The sequence below is a fragment of the Miniopterus schreibersii genome (assembly GCF_964146895.1).
Source record: "Miniopterus schreibersii genome assembly, chromosome: 8".
Classification (NCBI taxonomy): Eukaryota; Metazoa; Chordata; class Mammalia; order Chiroptera; family Miniopteridae; genus Miniopterus; species Miniopterus schreibersii.
Genome location: NC_138109.1, coordinates 76,773,754 through 76,794,737, shown reverse-complemented (window position 1 = coordinate 76,794,737; position 20,984 = coordinate 76,773,754). Strand labels below are relative to the sequence as shown.

The following is a 20,984-nucleotide window of genomic DNA, read 5'->3' as shown; positions in this document are numbered from 1 at the left end:
ACCCGTTGCAGACTGGGGGGAATATGAGGACCTGACAGCTCAGTGCAGGGTGGCTCTCAGGATCCATCCTGGGTCAGAGAAAGGACAACAGTGAGGAAACTGGCAACGTTTGTGCAGGGTTTGTAGTTTAGTTAATAGTATTGTATCAATGGGAATATTATGGTTTTGATCACTATAAAATGTCATATAAGATGTTAATGTTAAGGGAGAGCTGGGTGATGGGTTGACAGGAACTCTCTGTACTACTATTATAATCTTTCAGTAAGTCTAAAATTACTCCCCAAACAAAGTTTTAAATAGTTAATATAAAGCAACATAAAGGAGGAGAGGGCTTAATATGACACACTGCAACCGCCCTGCCATAGCTGGTCGTATTCCTCCCTCACCCTCATCCTTCCTGTTTTAGACAAGCCCCCTCACCACCTCTGCTAGCCTCAGTGGCTGCCCTGGTGGTAGGTCAATGGTCTTAAAGAGGTCTGAGGCCTGGTCATCATGCCCTGCTCAGCCAGAGTTGGCAGGGAAGGGGTGAGAGGCTCCTTGGTGGGTGCCAGGGTTCCACACTTCCCCTCCTTGCCTGCTGGCGCTGGGCTCAGGACATCTGGTGCTCAGATACCAGAATTGTTTTCTAAAAGGCGTATACTCCTCTGCTAAAAGGCACAGCCTTGCTCCAGAACCCCAGGGAACTGCATTGAGATCATCTCTCTGTTATTTGCCATAGGCTCCTTGTGGCATCTTGTCCCACCCTCTCCACTGTCGGCCATGGTGGTTCTGGTGCTTCAGCTTCACTTAGCCTGGACCATTAGTACTTTTTTCAAGCTTTTAGAAGCCATCCCAATAGCAAGACCACACCATCTCCTGGGCACTTGCCAGTGTGTTAAATCTCGTAGTTCAGGAGAGCTCCCGAATCAGTGAACACCACCCCTCTCCAACTTGGTGGTTTGCCCCCTGGTCAAGAAGAACCCTTAGAATTCAGTCCGTTGTCTTCTCCCAGCTCCACCAGCACTTTCTGGCTGTGTCATGCGGCTCTTCTGGGGGAGGAGGTGAATTACAGGCCTGATAGCCAAGAGCGTAGATGAGCAGGATTTAAGGGAAGTGATATAGTCCTGTGGAGAGAGATTTCTGCATTGTCCAAGCAAGGCGACAACACTTATTCTTAATGGGGACGAGTGGGCCATTTATGTAGTCTCAGAGGGGTCAGAGGAGTCTAGGGGTATCCACCCAGAATTCCCCATGCCAAATTTATCCTTCCTCTTCGTCCTCACATAGCCAAACAGACCTTTTGTGTGTGGCTGATCAACCTTGTCTGGAGCTTGGCCACTCTAATAAGTCCTGGGTCTGGCTGTGGGTCACAACTCTGTCTGCCATCTTTCTTCCCAGGAGCCCCTCTGCTTGTGTCAGTGGCAACTAGCAGTTACTATCCCCTCACCTGTGAGAATTTCAGCACTTGGACCACCACCTAGTGGGGTGCTGATGGGTACTTCACCTGGTCCAAGAAGGTCTTTGTTGCCAGCCAGCTAGGGAGCAATAAGTCCTTTTCATCACTGCCCCCACTCCCATCTGTCAGGGTAAGTTTCTATGGAAGCAGAGGTCAGGTGATGGCAAGCAGGACATAGGTTAGGTGTCGACCTCTGTGGCAAGGCAAAAAGGAAGCAGGATTGGGTAGAGGGCCAAGGTGAGCTGTGGTGCAGTTCAGATGACGCCCTTGCTGAGCCCATGGTGGACCCTGGGGCATATGTGGCCATCATAGTTTTTCCAGGTGCCCTCACCACACTCAGCCATTGGATACAGCAGCCCCAAGAAGGGCTGCCCATGGGAGAGGCTGCCTGGAGAGCTCTTGCCAGGAGTTGCTTGCTGACAGTGCTCCTGGCAGCTGGGCAGCAAGTGTTTCCTGGGTCAGCGGCTCTGGGTGACGTACCTGTGTTCACCCCAAGTAGTCTCCATCTTTTATAGGTAAAGTATGGACATGTCTGGGTGGTTTGTCTTGTCATTTTAACTGTGCTGTACCTCCTAACAGTAATTGAATCTGATGGTGGTGAGTCATTATTAAGAAAATTACTTCATGTTTATTTTGAGTTATGGCTGTAAAATAGATTGTTTCCTAAGTGACTACCTGTGCTGAAGTAAAGAATCATGATCATTAATAAAACCGGTTCACACTCACTTTCATTTACTCTAGAGGGGATTGAAGTAATGGGGACTCTATCTTCTCACAGTATGGAGCTCTAAGGAGATAGGCGATGTTGATGCAGATATACAGGAAGGGCAGATCTGGGGAAGTATTAAACCAACTTAACATTTAAACACATTTTGGGCAAAGGCAGTTTGGAAGTGGAACCCTTAGGCCAAATGCTGCTAAGGGGTGGGGATCTTAGAGTCCACTCAGAAAGATCCATAAGTAGTTTGAAGGTAGCACAAAATGAACGTCTGCCTACTCTTGACTCACTCATCTTTGAGCCCACTGGACAAGTCTTGAAAAATCATTACTTTTTGCTTCTCCTTGTGATCTCCCGGTGCCACCTGAGCAACAATTTTCAACCAGGGCGATTTGCCCCATCCTCAACCCCTAGAGGGCATGTGGCAATATCTAGAGACTTGGTGTCACAATAGAGGAGATGCTAGTTTATCCTACAACCCACAGGACATCCTCCACACTAAGTGTCTTTATCCGGCTAGAGTGTCTTCAGTGCCCAGGTTGCAAAATCCTGCTCTAAATAAAGCTGGAGCAAAAAGCTTAAACGTCACACAGTGTAAATTCTGCACTTTTTTTAGAGTATCTGAATAAAACCTTTATACAGAACATGAGTAAACATTGTTGAGCTGAGTTGTATTGTGACAATTCCTGTTGAAAGTGACTGCCCAAACAATGCAGTTCCATTCATGAGTTTTTAGCATATGTGAGTTTCAGGAGCCTAAGGAAAGCCTATAGCAAGTTTGGTTTTCCCTACTTGTATGTGCAAAACTCTGCAAGGCAACAAGCGAAAGGGATCATATTATCAGGATAAAAAGAACATGCAGGTAAACAAGCTGGGAAAGCTGTCTTTTTCCTGTAGTGCCTACTGCAGGGAGAGAGATCTTGGAGCCAAGCTGTAGTAACAAGCTATGTAAGTTAGCTTAAGAATGTAATCTACAGTTGAGTCCTCCTTGTGCCCAGTAAACGTTCATGGAGTGTGCCCAGTCACAGCCCTGTTTCAAGGACCACTCACGTGAGCCTTTGCATTCAGGAAAGTGTTAGGCTCTGTGACTGACAGCCGAAGGAGCCTCAGCTGAAGGGAGCACAAAGTTGATGAACACTCACATTTGTAAACGTGGCAACTCTTGGTCCTGAGATCCTTACCCTGAGTTTACAGAGGGGAGCTGCCCGCTGAAGAGTTTAGAGACTGGTCCGAGGGAGTGTGTGGCAGAGCCACTGCCAAGCTGTGCCTCCTTGAGATTTGAAGCTTCCTGACTCCTTCCCCCCAAGCCTGTCGGGTTTCTTCACCATACTTAATACTATCTTTTTGGCTGAACTTTACTCTGGCATTTATCATTTGTCTGCATAGTACACTATAACTTTTTTAGAACAGTTGGACAATTTTGACCGCATTGGGTATTTTTTAAACTACTGGACATTGAGTGTATGAGAACATATCCATTCAACTTGAGTGTATTTAATCCTATTAATCTTACCAAGGGAATTTTTCCTAATGGTTTTACTTGATACATATATTTTAAACCAACTCACTGCCTGTACTTAGGTGAGAAAGTATTAACAACCATGAGTTAGTCCCACATCCAGTCCTGTGGGTAAATTCAGAAATGTCCTACACATCCAGGGACAGCCAGTGCAGTTAGCTGGGTTCTGAAAGGAGGAAGATGGGTGGCAAGGACGGCTCGCTGACTAGAGGAGAGGATGGTTCCCATGGGCTGTCAGCCCTGGCCGGCTGGCACCAGGCCCGAGAGAATCAAGAAAAGGGAATGAAAGACCAGGAGAGAAGAGAACAGTGGTAGGGTTGTAAATTGACCTCCAGGGGGCAAAAAAAAAACAACACATTCAAAGAAGAGACTGGGGATAACAGAGGGTGTGTGGAGGCGCCGGAGAGGAAACACGGGAAGAAGCTTGCCCTTCATCACTCCCCACTCCTGGTGTGCACTCAAGGCCAGCAGGGTGGTTTGTGTTCACCACGCTAGCTAAGACCCTGAGGCTCAGGCTTTTCTTGTAAACCTGCTGTAAATACAACCTCAGTGATTTAGTTGTGTTGTCTACTGTATATTGAGAGTAAAAGAAATGCAAACAGGAAGTGAAGCTTCTCTCACCACAAAGCACTTCCGTGGTCATTTCATTGGGGACTCCTCCTTCCTTGTAGCATTTGGATCTGCCTTTAGAAGAACTGTCTTAACAGCTAACAGTAAGGTTAAGTCAGATTTTAAATTCATTGTTTATTTTAGACCCTTTCACTGAGAGGCTGTTCAGGGGTTTTGTAGAACGTCTCCAAACTCTTGAAACACTCATGACTTTGTCCAAGACGTAAATAACAGGCTCCACTTGGGGACTAAAGTGAGCCGTGAGAGTTAAGAACTTGCAGTTCTTTTGAAAACCCTGTTCTGCAGCCCAGTTTTCCACCTCTGCTTGTGTTGGAACAGGGTGGCGAGTCATCCAGACACTTGTTTTTCCAGGTCTTATGTACATACTCTAAGCTGCGCATTTCACACACAGTTGGCTGTCTAGGTGCGTTTACAGGAAGTGCACAGGCACTGTCAACTGAAAGAGATACTTAATACTTTAAAGCCTTTTCATAACAATGATTCTCACTTCTTTGGAAAAGAAAGTCGCCTACCAAAAGTGCATTTTACCTGAGCCCAGAAACAACTTCATGACCACCAGAATCTTCAGGAAGGTTAAACATGCAAGATAGGAAATTGTCACATTAGAATAGTGCAAAGTTTCTTTGTCAGGTAATATATTCTCCCTTTTTCTCCTTATTTAGCATCTGTGAGCCTGTCATTAGGATGATATAAATTCCATGCACATTGTGTTGAGAGCTTAAAAGTGCTATAGAATCCAGGACAAAGATAAAATCAATTTCGTATATAGACTTATATATGTATTTGAAACAAAAACAAGTGTTAATTTCCTCCATTGAGTCATGTGAAGTAACTGTAGTCAGACCCTCTTAGGCAGACTACAGTGTGGTCATTTGGGATACCTTCCAGTCCTGGATAGTTGCCTCCAAGTCATACTCCAGCAGGACATCCACTGCCTTTTAAGCATTGTCTCTACTCCTGCATTGTGTCGCAGTTCTGTGACTGGCTCAGATCCCTGGAATTGCAAATGTTCTAGCTTTGCTTATGCCTCCTTTTCACAGGAATTTATTTTGTGCATTTAATGAGCTCACATATTAGGAGAAGACAGGCAGAGAGGGACATGCCAGTAACTTCAAATTAACAAGTAGGTCTTCTCTAATTTAGATTTCTTGGTTAAGTCTATTTGATTCTGTATTACATCATAAAATAAGCTCTTTACGTTCACTTTTTTTAAAAACCCATTAACCAGTATGTTGCTTACCATGGTGTAGTTGACTGCACCTTGCCGGGTTTGTCCTCAGTGCACAGGCTCTGGAAAGGTGCCCTTCGGGTGTGACCCAGAAGGTACGCAAGGAGTCCCAGCAAGGCCAGCACATTCAAACACCCACCCTCAGTTTGAATTTTTAAGGGATGAATTTGGGGGTTGGGTCTTTCCCGCCTGCCTCCCTGTCACATTTCATATCGGTATCAATTCTTCTTCCTTTCAGGCGAATGAAATGTTACTCAGTGGCCGTAAGCTGACAGCTCAGGAGGCGTGTGGCAAAGGCCTGGTCTCACAGGTCTTCTGGCCGGGGACCTTCACCCAGGAAGTCATGGTTCGCATTAAGGAGCTTGCCTCGTGTAATCCAGTTGTACGTCAAATTTGTTCTCTTACATATGTGACTTTTTTTTTTTTTTTTTTTACCATGACCTTTTCCTCCAGAGAGCTCATACTTTTCAAAGTATTTTCCTGAATCCTCCATATTTGCTCCCTGCACAGCCACCTTCGTAGGAAATACTGATGGGAGCCATAAGATGCCACTGCTTCATATCTGCTTACCCTGCCCTCCCTTTGCAAGTGCCTAAGAATTAAAGGAAAGCATTTCAGTCTCAAGTTTAGTAACTTAAAAATGCCCTATAGCCCTGGCCAAAAGGTTGTGGGTTTGATTACCTGTCAGGGCACATATCTAGGTTTTAGGTTCCATCACCAGTTGGGGCAAGTACGGGAATGCAACCAATTGATGTTTCTCTCCCTCCCGCTCTCCTCCTTCCCTCTCTAAGATCAGTAAGCATGTCCTTGGGTGAGGATTTTTTTAAAAAGGCCCTGTAAAAGTCTACAAAAAACATTTATATAGTTCTTCACTGTTTTCAAAGCCCTTTCATATAATCACTTTTTCCCCCATGGTGGACCTAAGTTTTGTTTAATAAATGTGCAGGATAATATTTAATCTTTTAACAAAGTTGCACTTACCAAAATATAAGGTGAAATATTATTTGATATTAACTGATCTAACTTTCCTCTAAGCCAGCGATTTTCAACCGGTATGCCACAAGAATTTTTAAAACATGCAATACCTGACAGGGTCACTGACCTCTTGTCCCTTAAAATAAAAAAAATGGTAACAGCCAACACAATAGCTGTCCACTGTGAATTAATCAAAATTATACCTTTTTTTGTTAGATTGGCAAAATATATAATGTCTTTTTGTGTGTGCCACAAAATTTTAGTAATTAGTTTATGTGCCATGAGATGAAAAAAGTTGAAAATTGCTGCTCTAAGCTATCCCATATATGAACAACCCTCATTATTAAAATTAAATTTTGGTTAGCAAATCCCCTCATCATCACAAGAGTTAGTGTGGGGTTCAGGCTTACACCGGCCAGCAGCACAGCAGCTGTCTTGATCTTGGGAAAAGGCCAGGGTGTAGATAGTACAACTCTTTCAAAATAGCTTTACAACCATTTTGATGTTGAGAATTTGTCTGATATCTAGTGTGAAATATACTTTGTTACATATATTAGGCCTGATGTGTACTGTGAAATATATCTCGTAGTTATTTTGATAGGTCATTACTTAAGTTTGATAATTACCTACATAGACTTGGGGGCACCATGGAGCCTGTGCTTACTGACCTGCACCCTGCTGTGTGTTGTTTGGTCCAGGTGCTTGAGGAATCCAAAGCCCTTGTGCGCTGTAACATGAAGACGGAGTTGGAGCAGGCCAATGAGAGGGAGTGTGAAGTACTGAAGAAAATCTGGGGCTCCGCCCAAGGGATGGACTCCATGTTGAAATACTTGCAGAGGAAGATCGATGAGTTCTGATTAGCAGGCTGCCTGCTGATGACACTGGAATTGTAGAGCAGACATCTGTGGCTCCAAGGTGCCCTAATCCATCCTCACAGCCTGAGACAAGTTCACTCTTAGCTCACGCTTGGAAGCAGGACTTGAAACATCCAAGCTATTTGTTATCAAGGAGTTTTTAAGTACTGTAACTTTAAAATAAATAACTACAAAACTCCTTTGTCCAAACATCATTATTTTATACTTAATATTCACACAAGAATGAGAGTATAATGGTGAGCTATAGACTGCTCCTTGAAGCTCTAATTTTTGTTATCTTTGACTTGTACTGTATAAAAAAGAGTGTTTTGCTGGTTTGGGTGGCAGGAAAGTCTGCGATAATGTTTGTTTTCCTTATTTTTTCCTTCTAGGACAGACTCTAAAGAGGCACTAGACGGCCTCGCCTCCCCTACACCCAGTAGAGATATAGAAAGATCTGAGATGTGCTTTTGCCTCCCAGGAAGGTAGCTTAGATGAAAAGTCCAAGTCAGAAGTAAGACTTATCTTTTAGGATATTTCTGATGAAAAATCCACTGATGGACATGCCCCCAAACTAAAGTATGCTTAGGATTTATGCTGAAAAAAATCAATTGCCTTTTCCTTCTTTTTAAATGTGTCTGGTTCTCACCCAGTTCCCATGAAGAAACCACTGTCTCTAAAAGAAAGCTGGTGGTGCAGAATTAGTGAGTCACTGAATAGCTTAAGTATGGAATCTAAGTTATAAGTTAGTCTTAGTGGGGTTTAAATAGTGTCTCTGACCCATTTGAAAAAATAACTGCAATGCTTCTTGCTGCTGGGTGAGAAATACTACTTCATATACAATTTTGGTTTTCTGTTTGCAGATATGATTGATGTATTACACCAAAAAAAGTATTTTTATGTTTATAAAGTGTATTTTTTAGGTTCACTTAGAATATATTTTATTTAATAAGTTAAAATTCTTTCGGCACACTATTAATTGCAGAAACTCCTTTTTAAGAAAAAGAACTACCTTATATTTGACGTTTAATGTCCTTGGTCTCTGCTTTCATGCTACACAATACACCGAGTTCAGTGTGGTGCCCAAGAGTGCCCTGCGCTAGCAGACATTCGCATTCCTTTCAGGAGTGGGGACAGATTCCTGATCACAGAGGCCTGTTATTAGTTCGGCTTCTGAGCTTGCAATCATATTGAATGTATGAAGAGGGAAATAAAATCAAAACCTTATTTTTGTACAGTTTTAAAGTTTATACTAGAACCAACCGCCTCCTGGCTGCGTGGAAAGCTGTACAGTGTACTTCCGCCTTTACCTGGGACTGGTTGGTGCAGTATTTTTGCATCTGTGGGACCTACTTTTTTTGTTTAGTTTGAAATATATATAAACTGTACAATCTGTAAAGTTTTTATAGAATAAATATTCAGCTGTGAAAACTGGTTAAATAAAACTAATATTTCTTAACACATTGGAAATGTTTCTCTGGTAATTCTTCACTTCTGAAGTTTCTCATGGAATGTGTAATCATTTTTGTGAAATATTCATATGAGCATAAAACATTTGTACAGTGTAAAGAACGAGTAATGAACCACTGTGTAACTCCACCTAGGGAGGAACTAGAGTGTGACCAGTGTCCTGCCAGCTCACGTGCCCCTCCCCCCCTCCCTCCTCGGGCTACCTTTTCATCTTCTGAACTTTGTGTCACTCGCCTTGTTGCTGCTTTTTCAAAGAAGCGTATTTCTAACATATTATCTAGTTCTGCCTGTTTTGAAGTGTATCATATCCCATACAAACTTACGTGATTTATATCTTTGATTGAGTATTAAGAGAATTTCAGAGATTTTTTTGTATCTGTGTACGGAGAGTTGTAACTTCCTATGCCTTCTCTACCCAGACCTACAACATATTTTCATTCCCATTTATAGATAAAGAACCTGAGGTAAGAAACACTTGCCCCAGTATTCTGGCAACTCCCCTGTAATGTCTGTTTTTAAGAATTTACAAATAGGGAACTAATTCAGTAGGCTCATGCTCACTCTCGGTGAGGGTGACAGAAAATGTAGCCTCATATTGGTGAAAGTCTAAATTAGCTGAACTTTAGAAGAGAATTTGGTAGTAACTGTCAAAATAAGTATTAAAAACCTAGACCCAGGCCCAGCAGGTATTGCTCAGTGGTTGAGCATAAACCCATGGACCTGGAGGTCACAGTTCAGTTCCCAGCCAGGGCACATCCCGGGGTTTTGGGCTTGATCCCCAGTAGGGGGCGTGCCATAGGGAGCCAATCAATGATTCTCATCATTGATGTTTCTCTCCCTCTCCTTTTCTCTCTGAAATCAAAACATATTTTTTAAAACACACAAAACAACAACCCAGTAACTTCTATTTATAAAGACTCATCTTAATGAATTCTTGCAGGAAATGAGAAAAAGATACATATACAATTAAACTCATCTCAGAATTGTTTCTAATAGTGGAAAGTTGGAAACAACATACTTGCTCCTCATCAGTAGGGTTTGTGTTAATTATGCCATAACCACACTGCTGTGGAAAAGGAATGAAATATTTATACAATTTTTGGTAGAACAACATGTCAAGAACACCCATTGTATGTTTTTGAAAGGATATGCACAGAAAAACATTCTGTTTATCAAGTCCTCTCCCCTAGTGCTTTTCAGCCCCTTGGAAGTAGAGTAAGGTGGGCACTGCTGCCCACTTAGGGCTTCCACCAGGGCCGTCTCCTTGGCCTTGCCTCAGCTGTGATGATGGGAATAACAGCTAGCACTTACCTGCAGTGAGCGCCAGGCGCCACACTACACTGCTAGCTCGTAATTTTTTTTTTTTTTTTGGTGGGGATACTCAGTTTTCAGAGAATATTTACCAGATTGATGTAATATATTTTTTAATAATACATAATCACTCTATAAAATGAGAGCTGTCAAAGAAGTCTTTTGGTAGCTGACTTAGTTTCTGACATCTCTGGCAAGAAGTCTAAAGAAATCAAAAAAACCCGAACTTTGAGATCTTTGAGAGAACTCTGCCCACCATGTAAAGGGAGGGATGTGAGGGAGAGCACCTGGCTAGCACTGCACACAGCTCCTCTTGGCCCGTTACTTGGTCAAGAGTAAACAGTGGCTCACTTGGGGTTTATTTACCCCAATTCTCCGGGAGAAGCAGGAGCCCTGAGGGTCAATGGCCAGCCTTCTTGGCCAACTCCCCTTTGGCCACATGACAGGCATATGTGACCCATGCATACATGACCTCTTCACTTAACCAGTACGAACAAATACTACACCTCCAAGGGAAGGGAAATGTGCATATTGCAGTTGAATTGGCACCTACCAAATAGTGACGTGAGAGGGCCAGCCCGGGACATGGCTTTAATGGCCTGTCACCACCCTCAGGAAGCTCTCTCATTTGCTTCCCCCAAATTCCGGGCCAACTAGCCCACCTGGTGGCCTCCACTGACCTTTCTGTCTTGTAACCAGCACTCCCAGCCCATGCCCTTCCTGTCCTAAAGGACACTCTAATGGCCTCCAGAACATACTAGGGGAACCATATCCTCAAGAAGGCAGCGACTCTGGGCAGGTGGAAACAGTCCTCGGAGGAACCTTAGGTCCTGAAGCAAAGCCCAGAACGAGTGGGAGAGGCTCTGTGACATCGAACGCACCTGTGTACACAAGAGGAAACAGGCCCAGAGGAGCCAGGTGACCTTCCCATCATACAGCCTGTGTGTGACCTGGCGTTCAGTAGTAGCTACTGGCTACTGCTCCACACTCCACTGCTCTGTGTGCCTGCCTCAGCTTTACAACTCACAACTTCACTTGCCACAATCAGATTGAGGCAAAACTGACCATGGGAAGCGCACAGCAATGGTTGTCAAACCTTGCACATGAGAACCGCCTGGATTGCCCGGAGAACCCTGAGTGCTGCACAGAAATAGTTAAATCACAACTTTGCACTGAGATCCAAGTATCTAGGGTATTTGGCCAGGGCAAGGAGCTTGACTTGGCTGTGCTCAGCTCTGGGGATGAGCAGGGGGGTGGCCCAGAAAATCCAGTCTGTTCTGGTCCCCCGTAGGACTGTGGTTCTGCGGGCGGAAACGGGGCAGTTGGGCAAAGTGGGTGGTTTGAGGCTACTTGGCAGCTCAGGATTTAGTACTTTTTTCAAGTGGAGGCTGGACCTACCAGAGAATTTTGACAATCTACAAACTATTTCTGCATCTGTCCACTAAGCTCCTAATACATACTAACATTTAGAAATAAATACCTTTGCTGCTTGATCACAAAGGAAGGGCTGACTATATTCCGGGAAATCCTCTCTGTCCTATGGGTAACATTCCCACAGTGTGTCTGAAGACACAGATAAAAATGGTGAAAATGGCCTTGGATAATTTGAACATTGGTTTAAAAGTTACTTTTTCAGTGGGGTAAAAAAAATTCAGTATTTCAAAACCAACTTTATGATTTTAGAGCTATATTATATCCTTAGGTGACTAATATATTGTTTAATACAGGCATTTTTAAAAGATAAAAGCTAAAGTCTAAAGTGTTTTAACACTAATTCCTATTTTCCTAAATTGTACATTGTATTCTAAAACTGGGACATATAAATGTCACCTGGAAAAAAACTAGACACCGGATCTACAAGGAAATAGACCACTTGAGCAACACTATAAACCATGTACACCTAACACACACCTGCAGAACCCTCAACCCAACAGCAGAATACGTATTCTCAAGTGCACATGAACATTTCCCGATATAGACCATATGTTAGGCAATAAAACAAGTCTCAGTGAATTTTAAAAAATTGAAATCTTAACAATATATGTCCTTCAACTGCAATGGAAAGAAATTGTCGATAACAGAAATTTAGGAAATTTAAAAAATGTAGAAATTAAGCGCATTTCTGAACAGTGAAAAAAGATACCTTTACAAGAGAAATTAGAAAATAAAGATGAATGAAAATAAAAAATTATATAACAAAACACCTATCTTAAAAAAGTAGGAAAATAAATAGATACCAAGTTAATTAAGCCTTCCAGCTCCAAAAACTAGGAGAGCAAGTTAAAACCACAGCAAACGGAAGGAAATAAAGATTAGAGCAGAAATAACTGAAATGGAGAAGATAAACCCGGAAAATCAAGGGAATCAAAAGTTAGTTCTTTGAAAAGATGAACTAGACCCGGGGGAAAAGGGTACTCAAATTACTAAAATCAGGAGTGAAAGGAGAGGGTGCTGCCAGCCTTATAGAAATAAAAAGAATTCTAACAGCCCAGCCGGGCGTGGCTCGGCGGGTTGCGGGCTTGATCCCCAGCTGGGGGTGTCCAATGATGACGTTCTCATCATTGATGTTTCTCTCTCTCTCCCTCTTCCTTCCTCTCTCTGAAATCAAAGATATATTTTTTTAAAAAGAAAATAAGAATTATAACAATATTATGAGCAATTAATTGTATGCCAACAAATTAGATAAACTGCATGAGGTGAACCAATTACTTGAAAGACACAAACTACTGAAACGGACTCAAGAAGAAATAGAAAACCTGAATACTCCAACAAGAGACTGAATCGGTAACCGAAAAATTTGCCACAAAGTTCAGGACCAGATGTTTTCACTCATGAGTCCTATAAAACGCTTAAAAAGAAATCAATACCAATCCTTCACAAATGCTTCCAAGAGGAAGGAACACTTCTTAACCTATTCTAGCAAACCAGTATTACCCTCTTACCAAAACCACACAAAGGCAACACAAGAAAAGAAAACAGGTCCTGGCCAGTGTGGCTCAGTGGCTGGGCCATCAGCAGGTGCACCTAAGGGTCACTGGTTCGATTTCTAGTCAAGGTCATGTACCTGGGTTACACGTTTGATCCCTGGCCCTGGTAGAGGCATGTGCTAGAGACAACCAATCGATGTGTCTCTCTCACATCAATGTTTCTCTCTCCCCCCTCTGCCTCCCTTCTTTCTACTCTCTCTAAAAATCAGTGGGGAGGGCGAGTGGGTGGAGGGGGAGAGAGTAACCCAATAATTTATATGCATATATGCACAACCCAAGGACATGGACAATGGTGGGGAGAGGGACTGGGGAGGGGGAAGGAACGGGGGGGAACAGGTCATTGGGGAGAAAAAGGGACATCTGTAATATTTTAAACAAAAATAAAATTTAAAAAATAAATAAAAATTATAAAAAAAAATCAGTGGGGGAAAAAAATATCCTCAGGTGAGGATTAACAGGGGAAAAAAAGAAGAAGAAAGAAAAAAAAGGAGGGAGGGAGAGAGGGAGGGAGGGAGAGAGGGAGGGAAGGGGAAGGGGAAGGGGAAGGGGAAGGGAAAGGGAAAGGGAAAGGGAAAGGGAAAGGGAAAGGGAAAGGGAAAGGGAAAGGGAAAGGGAAAGGGAAAGGGAAAGGGAAAGGGAAAGGGAAAGGGAAAGAGAGGAAGGAAAGAAAGAAAGAAAAAGAGAGAAAAGAAAAAAAGAAAGAAAGAAAGAAAGAAAGAAAGAAAGAAAGAAAGAAAGAAAGAAAGAAAGAAAGAAAGAAAGAAAGAAAGAAAAAGAAAGAAAGAAAAAGAAAGAAAAAACTGTAAATCAATATCCCTTATTAATATAGATGCAGAAATCCTCAACAAAACAATCTGGTACCATGTAAAAATTGTACACCATAACCAAGTTCAACATACAAAAATCAATGCAATACACTATTGATAAAGGATAAAACCACATGATTATCTCAATAAATGCAGAAAAAAAGCATTTGAAAAACCCAACATCCTCACACTTAACAAACTAGAAATAGGAAGGAATTTCCTCAACTTGATAAAGGACATCTATGAAAAACTCAGCCAACATCATACTTAATGATGCTATTGAAAGCTTTCACCTTAAAATCAGAAATAAGACAAAGATGTTTGCTCTTGCTGCTCTATTCAACATTGTACTGAAGGTTCCAGCCAGGACAATTAGACAAGAAAACAATATAAACAATGGACTACTGTTCAGCCATAAAAAATAAAAAAAAAGAAAGAAATCTTGCCCCTTCCAACAACATGTATGAACCTTGAGGGCGTTATGCTAAGTTAAACAAGTCAGACAGAGAAAGACAAATGCTCTCATATGTGGAATTGAAAACGAAACAGAACACCAAGCTCATAGATACAGAGAACAAATTGGTAGTTGCCAGGGGCTGGGGCTGGGGCAGGGAGGCAGGGGTGGCAGCGAAGGGAACAAAATGGGTGAAGGGTGTCAAGAGGTGCAAACTTTCAGTTATGAAATAAATAAGTCATGGGAATGTAACATACTGAGAGTAGATGTAATATACTGAGAGTAGATCTTAAAAGTTCTCATCGCAAGAAAAAAAATTGTAACTATGTATGGTGATGGATCCTAATTAGACTTATTGTGGTGATTATTTCACAATATATACAAATACAGACAGTCCCTGACTTATGGAACTATGACTTACAATGTTTTGATTTTACAATAGTGTGAAAGCAAAATGCAGTCCGTAGAACCTCCTGTGATGCTGGGCAGTGGCAGTGAGCTGCAGCTCAGTCAGCCACAGGATCACCGGGGCAAACAACTAATACTCTGTAGTGCACCATTGAACCTTTAACAGTATGGGGTTTAAGGGCACTGACTCCCATGAGTCAAAAATCTGCATGTAACTTTTTTTTTTAATTTATTTTTATCGTTGAAAGGATTACAAATGTCCCCTTTTATCTCCCGCTGATCCCCCCTCCCCTGCACCTCTCCCCCCAGGCCTTCACCACACTATTGTCTGTGTCCATGAGTTACGCATATATGCAATGTAAGTTCTCAGGTTAATCTCTCCCCACCCACCGACCCCTGTCTTCCCTCTGAGATCCCTCAGTCTGTTCCATGCTCCTATGTCTCTGGATCTACTTTGTTCATCTGTTTATTTTATTTATTAGATTCCACATATGAGTGAGATCATGTGACACTTGTCTTTCTCTGGCTGGCTTATTTCACTTAGCATAATACTCTCCAGGTCCCGCCATGCTGTCTCACAGGGTAAGGGATCCTTCTTCTTTACAGCTGCATAGTACTCCATGGTGTAAATGTCCGAGAAGATGCTTGATATGATTTCAATCTTCTTGAACTTGTAGAGACTTGTTTTGTGTCCTAACATGTGGCCTGTCTTTGAGAATGTCCCATGTGCACTTGAGGAGAATGCCTATTCTGCAGCTTTAGGATGAAATGTTCTGCAAATGTCAGTTAAATCCATCTGATCTAGTGTGTCATTTAAAATCACTGTTTCCTTGTTGATTTTTTTGTCTGGAAGATCTATCCTGTAAAGTCAGTGGGGTGTTAAATTCCCCTACTGTGACTGTATTGCTGTCGATCTCTCCCTTATGGTCCTGCAGAAGTTTGTTGGTTTGTTTCAGCCTGTGTTCTGAGGTGGGTCTCTTGTAGACAGCATATATTTGGGTCTTGTTTTCTTATCCATTCAGCTACCCTATGTCTTTTGATTGGAGCCTTTAATCCATTTATATTTAAGGTTATTATTGAGAGGTAGTTATCTCTTGCCATTTTATTTCTTTATGCCTATGCTTCTCTTTCTCTCTATTTCTACTTCTAATTACAGCAGTCCCTTTAACATTTCCTGCAATGCTGGTTTGGTGGTGATAAACTCCTTCAGCCTTCTTTGTCTGGGAAATTCTTTATTTCACTATCTATTTCGAATGATAGTCTTGCTGGATAGAGTAGTCTTCATTTCAGATCCTTGCTTTTCATTACCTTGACAACTTCATGCCATTCCCTTCTGGCCTGTAGAGTTACGGATGAGAAATCACCTGACAGCCTTATGGGAGCTCCTTTGTAGGTAATAGATTGTTTTCTCTTGCTGCATTTAATATTCTCTCCTTGTCTTGAATTTTTGGCATTTAAATTATGATATGTCTGAGTGTGGGCCTCTTTGGATTCTTCTTGCTTGGAACTCTCTGTGCCTCTTGTATGACTTTTTCCTTGACCAGGTTAGGGATTTTTTCTGCCATTATTTCTTCAAACATGTTCTATAACCCTTGCTTATTTTTCTACCTCTTCTGGTACTCTTATGATGTGAATATTGTTACATTTCATGTTGTCCCACAGCTCCCTGAAGCTGTCCTCCTGTTTTTTCATTGTTTTTTCTTTTTGGATCTCTGATTGAGTGCTTTTTTTCTACCCTGTCTTCTAATTTGTGGATCTGATCCTCAGTTTCCCCTAATCTGCTGTTTATTCCTTTTAATGTTTTTTTTTATTTCTGCCATGTCATTCTTAATTTCCTTCAGAGTTTCTATATCTTTTCTCATGCTGTTGAGCATCCTTACAATCAGTATTCTGAACTCTATATCTGATAGATTGCTTATCTCCATTTCACTTAGCTCTTCTTCTGGAGAATTCTTTTGTTCTTTCATTTGGGGCTTGATTTTGGTATCCCCATTATCACTGCCTGTTTGGATTTGTTTCTATGTATTAGTTAGATCTGCTAGGACTCCCAGTTTTTTGGATGGTCTCTGGTGCAGGCCAATGTCAGACACCGTTTGTGACTGGCCTTGAGTGCCTTCTTTGAGGTTTTCCACACTCCACAGCTTGTCTGTATATAACTTTTGACTCCCTCAAAACTTTACTAATAACCTACTGTGGAGCAGAGAAGCCTTACTGATAACATAAACAATTAACACATATTTTGTATGTTATATGTATTATATACTGTATTCTTACAATAAAGTAAGCTAAAGAGAGTAAAATGTTAAGAAAACCATAAGGAAAAGAAAATACATTTATAGTACTGTACTGTGTCAATGATACTGTAAACTTATCCTGTCTATTTTAGGCTACTTCATCTGCAGTTTTTTTCAAATTGTTGATTGAAAAAAAATCTAAATACAAGTGGACTATGCAGTTCAAAACCATATTCTTCAATGATCAACTGTAGTATTAAATGCATTTTTGACTTATCATATTTTCAATTTAAGATGGATTAATAAGGACATAACCTCACCATAAGTAGAGGAGCATCTGTATAGAATCATTATCTTGTACACCCAAAACTAATAAAGTATTATATGTCAATTAAAAAGAAAAAGAAATAAAAGTCATCCAGATGGTAAAGGAAGAAGTAAAACTATCTGTTTTCAGATAACATGATCTTATATGTATAGAAAACGCTAAAGAATACACACACACACACACACACACAAAAGCCCTTTTAAACTAGTTCAGTAAAGTTACAGGAAACAAGATCAATATACAAAAATCAGTTGTATTTCCATACAGTGGGAATAAACAATCTAAAAATGAATTAAGAAAACAATTACATTTACAATAGAATAAAAAAGTAAAATATTTATGAATAAATTAGCCAAAAAAGTACAAGACGGCTGCATTGAAAACTACAAAACATTAGAAAGATATTCATGGACTGGAAAAAAATAGTTAAACTGGCAAAACTAAATTTACAGATTCACTAAAATTCCTATCAAAACTCCAACAGCCTATTTTGTTGCAGAAATGGACAAACTAATCCTAAAATTCATATGGAAATGCAAGGAAGCCAGAATAGCCAATTTGATTTTTTAAAAATTATCTTTATTGTTGAAAGTATTACAGGTGTCCCCCTTCTTCCCCCCCCCCCCCCCCCCCGATTCCCAACCCCTCCCCAGGCCTTCACTGCACTATCATCTGTGTCCATGGATTATGCATATATGCATATAAGTTCTTTGGTTAATCTCTTCCTGCTTCCCCCCCTCCCCAATCCCTCTGAAATATGTCAGTCTATTGTATGCTTCAGTGTCTCTGGGTCTATTTTGTTCATCAGTTTTGAAAGTGAAGACAAAGTTGAAAGGCTGACAACTTCTCAAATTTAGAACTTACTTCAGCACTATAGTAATCAAGACAGTGTGGTACTGGTATAAGGCTAGACATATAAATCAATGGAATCAAATTGAAAGTCCAGAAATAAACCCATACATCTATAACCAATTTTCAACAAGGATGCCAAGACCATTCATTTAATGAGAAAAGAATAGTCGTTTTCAGCAAGTGATTCTAGGACAACTGGATATCCACATGCAAAATAGTTAAATTAGTCCTGGACAGGTGGCTCAGTTGGTGGAAGCATTGTCCCACACACCAGTTTGCAGGTTCGATTCCAGGTCAGGACACATACCTAGGTTTTGGGTTTAATCTCTGGTCCAGGTATATATGGGAGGCAATGGATTGAGATATAGATATATAGATATATAGATATATAGATATATAGATATATAGATATATAGATATATAGATATATAGATATATAGATATATAGATATATAGATATATCCCTGCCCCCCCCCCAAATTAATAAAAACATATCTTTAGGTGAGGATTTTTAAAAAAGGAATCAAATTAAAGTAAAAAAATTAACTCAAAATGGATCAAAAACTTAAATGCAAGACAAATATAAAACTTTTAGAAGAAAATGTAGATGTAACTCTTCATGATGTTGAATTAGGCAATGATTTTTTAAAAATATATATATTTTTATTGATTTCAGAGAGGGGAAGGGAGAGAGAGAGAGATAGAAACATCAATGATGAGAGAGTCATTGATCGGCTGCCTCCTGCACACCCCTCACTGGGGATCAAGCCCGCAACCCAGGCATGTACCCTGACCAGGAATTGAACCCCAATCTCCTGGTCTATGCTCAACCACTGAGCCATGCCAGCCAGGTTAGGCAATGATCTTTAAAATATAACACTGAAAGCACAGTCAATCAAAGGAAAAAATGAATTGCACTCCATTAAAATTTCTTTTTTAATTTTGTACTTCAAAGGACACTACCAAGAAGATGAAAAGGCAATTCATAAAATGGAGGAAGCCCTGGACAGTGTGGCTCAGTTGGTTGGCGCTTCATCCTTTGCACTCAAATGTCATGGGTTTGATTCCTGGACAGGGCACATACCCAGGTTTCTGGTTGGATCCCTGGTCAAGAGGCAACCAATCAGTGTTTCTCTCTATTCCCCCTTCCTCTCTCTCTAAAATCAATAAATGCATGTCCTCAGGTGAGGATGTAAATAAATAAGTAAATAAATAAAATGGAGGAACTATTTGCAAATTATATATGTGATCAAAGTCTAGTGTCTGGGATATATAAAGAATGCTTACAACTCAACAATAAAAAGACAACTTAATTAAAAATAGGCAAAGGACTTGAATAGTCATTTCTCAAAATATATATAAATGAACAAAAACACATAAGATTCTCAATATCATTACTCATTAGGGAAATGCAAATCAAAACCACAATGAGATGCCACTTCACAAAACCAGGATGATTATAATGGAAAATATAGAAAATAACAGATGTTGATGAAAATGTGGAAAAATTGAAATCCTCCTACATTGCTAGTAGGAATGTAAATTGGTACAGCCACTGTGGAAAACAGCTTAGCAGTTCCAAAACAGTTATAAATATATGCCCAAGAAATGCCACTCCTAGTTATCTACCCAAAGAAATTGAAAACAGTATTGAAACAAATACTTGTACATAAATATTTATAACATTATTATTCATAATAGTAAAAAATGGAAACAACCAAAGGGTCCATCAAACTGATGAATGGATAAACAAAATATGGTCTATCCAAAAAATAGAATGTTATTAAGCAATAAAAAGGAATAAAGTATTGATACACATTACAATGTAGTTCAACCTTGAAAACATTATGCTATGTAGAAGAAGCCAGACACAAAAAACCACATACTATATGATTCCATTTATATGAAATGTTCAGAATAAACAAATCCATAGAAACAGAAAATAGATTAGTAGTGGCCAGGTGCTGCGGGGCGGGAGATGAGTGACTGACAGCTAACAAGTACGGGGTTTTATTTTGAGTTGGTATAAATGTTCTGGAATTAGTGGGAACGTTTGCACAACCTTGTGAATATACTGAGAGCCATTAAATATTATACTTTAAAATAGTTAATTTTATGGTATTTAAATTATATCTTAATTATATATATATATATATATATATCCTCTAAACTAATACTTAACTGATTCAAAATAAACAAGAAAGGAACAAATTAGGATGAATAATAAACACATAATTAATATGGTGAATTTTAGCTCAAAATAGTAATAAAAACATTTAATGAAAATGAACTAAATGCTTGTGTGAAAAGATGTAGATACACACATGTACTATTTACAAAAAATATATAAAGTTGAAAGTAAAAATGTAGAAAATATATACTGTGCAAATACTAACAAAAAAATCTGGCCTAGTTATGTTAGTATCAAAATATCTACTAAAGTAGGCCCTGGAGGTTGGCTCAGTTGGTTGGAGCATCGTCCTGGGAACCAAAGGGTTGCAGGTTTGACTCCCAGTCAGGGCACATACTAGGTTTCGGGTTTAATCCCTGGTCGGGGCGAGTACAGGAGGCAACCGATCTCTCACTCTCATTAAGAATCAATAAAAACATATCCTCAGGTGAGGATTTAAAAATATATATATCTACTAAAGTGAAAAGAATGTTAGAGAAAAAGTGTTACTTCATAATGACAGCAGATTAAGTTTTACTGGAAGAACAATTCCAAATTCATGGTCACTTATCCTCAAAATAAATAAAGCAAAAATTTACTACAGA

At 40.3% G+C, this 20,984-nt stretch overlaps 1 protein-coding gene across 2 annotated transcripts in view; it reads left to right on the top strand.

Moving 5' to 3' along the window:
- Positions 1–8,825, top strand: part of CDYL (chromodomain Y like) — a 153,986-nt gene extending 145,161 nt beyond the window's left edge. Inside the window, exons 6-7 of one of the 2 annotated variants that reach the window (XM_081145528.1) lie at positions 5,769–5,912; positions 7,204–8,825. In XM_081145528.1, coding sequence (XP_081001654.1) covers positions 5,769–5,912; positions 7,204–7,362 — 303 coding nt within the window. In that variant the 3' untranslated portion in view covers positions 7,363–8,825. The remainder of the gene's footprint in view (positions 1–5,768; positions 5,913–7,203) is intronic. The other variant, XM_081145527.1, reaches the window with a different exon arrangement.
- Positions 8,826–20,984: the final 12,159 nt, after the last annotated feature.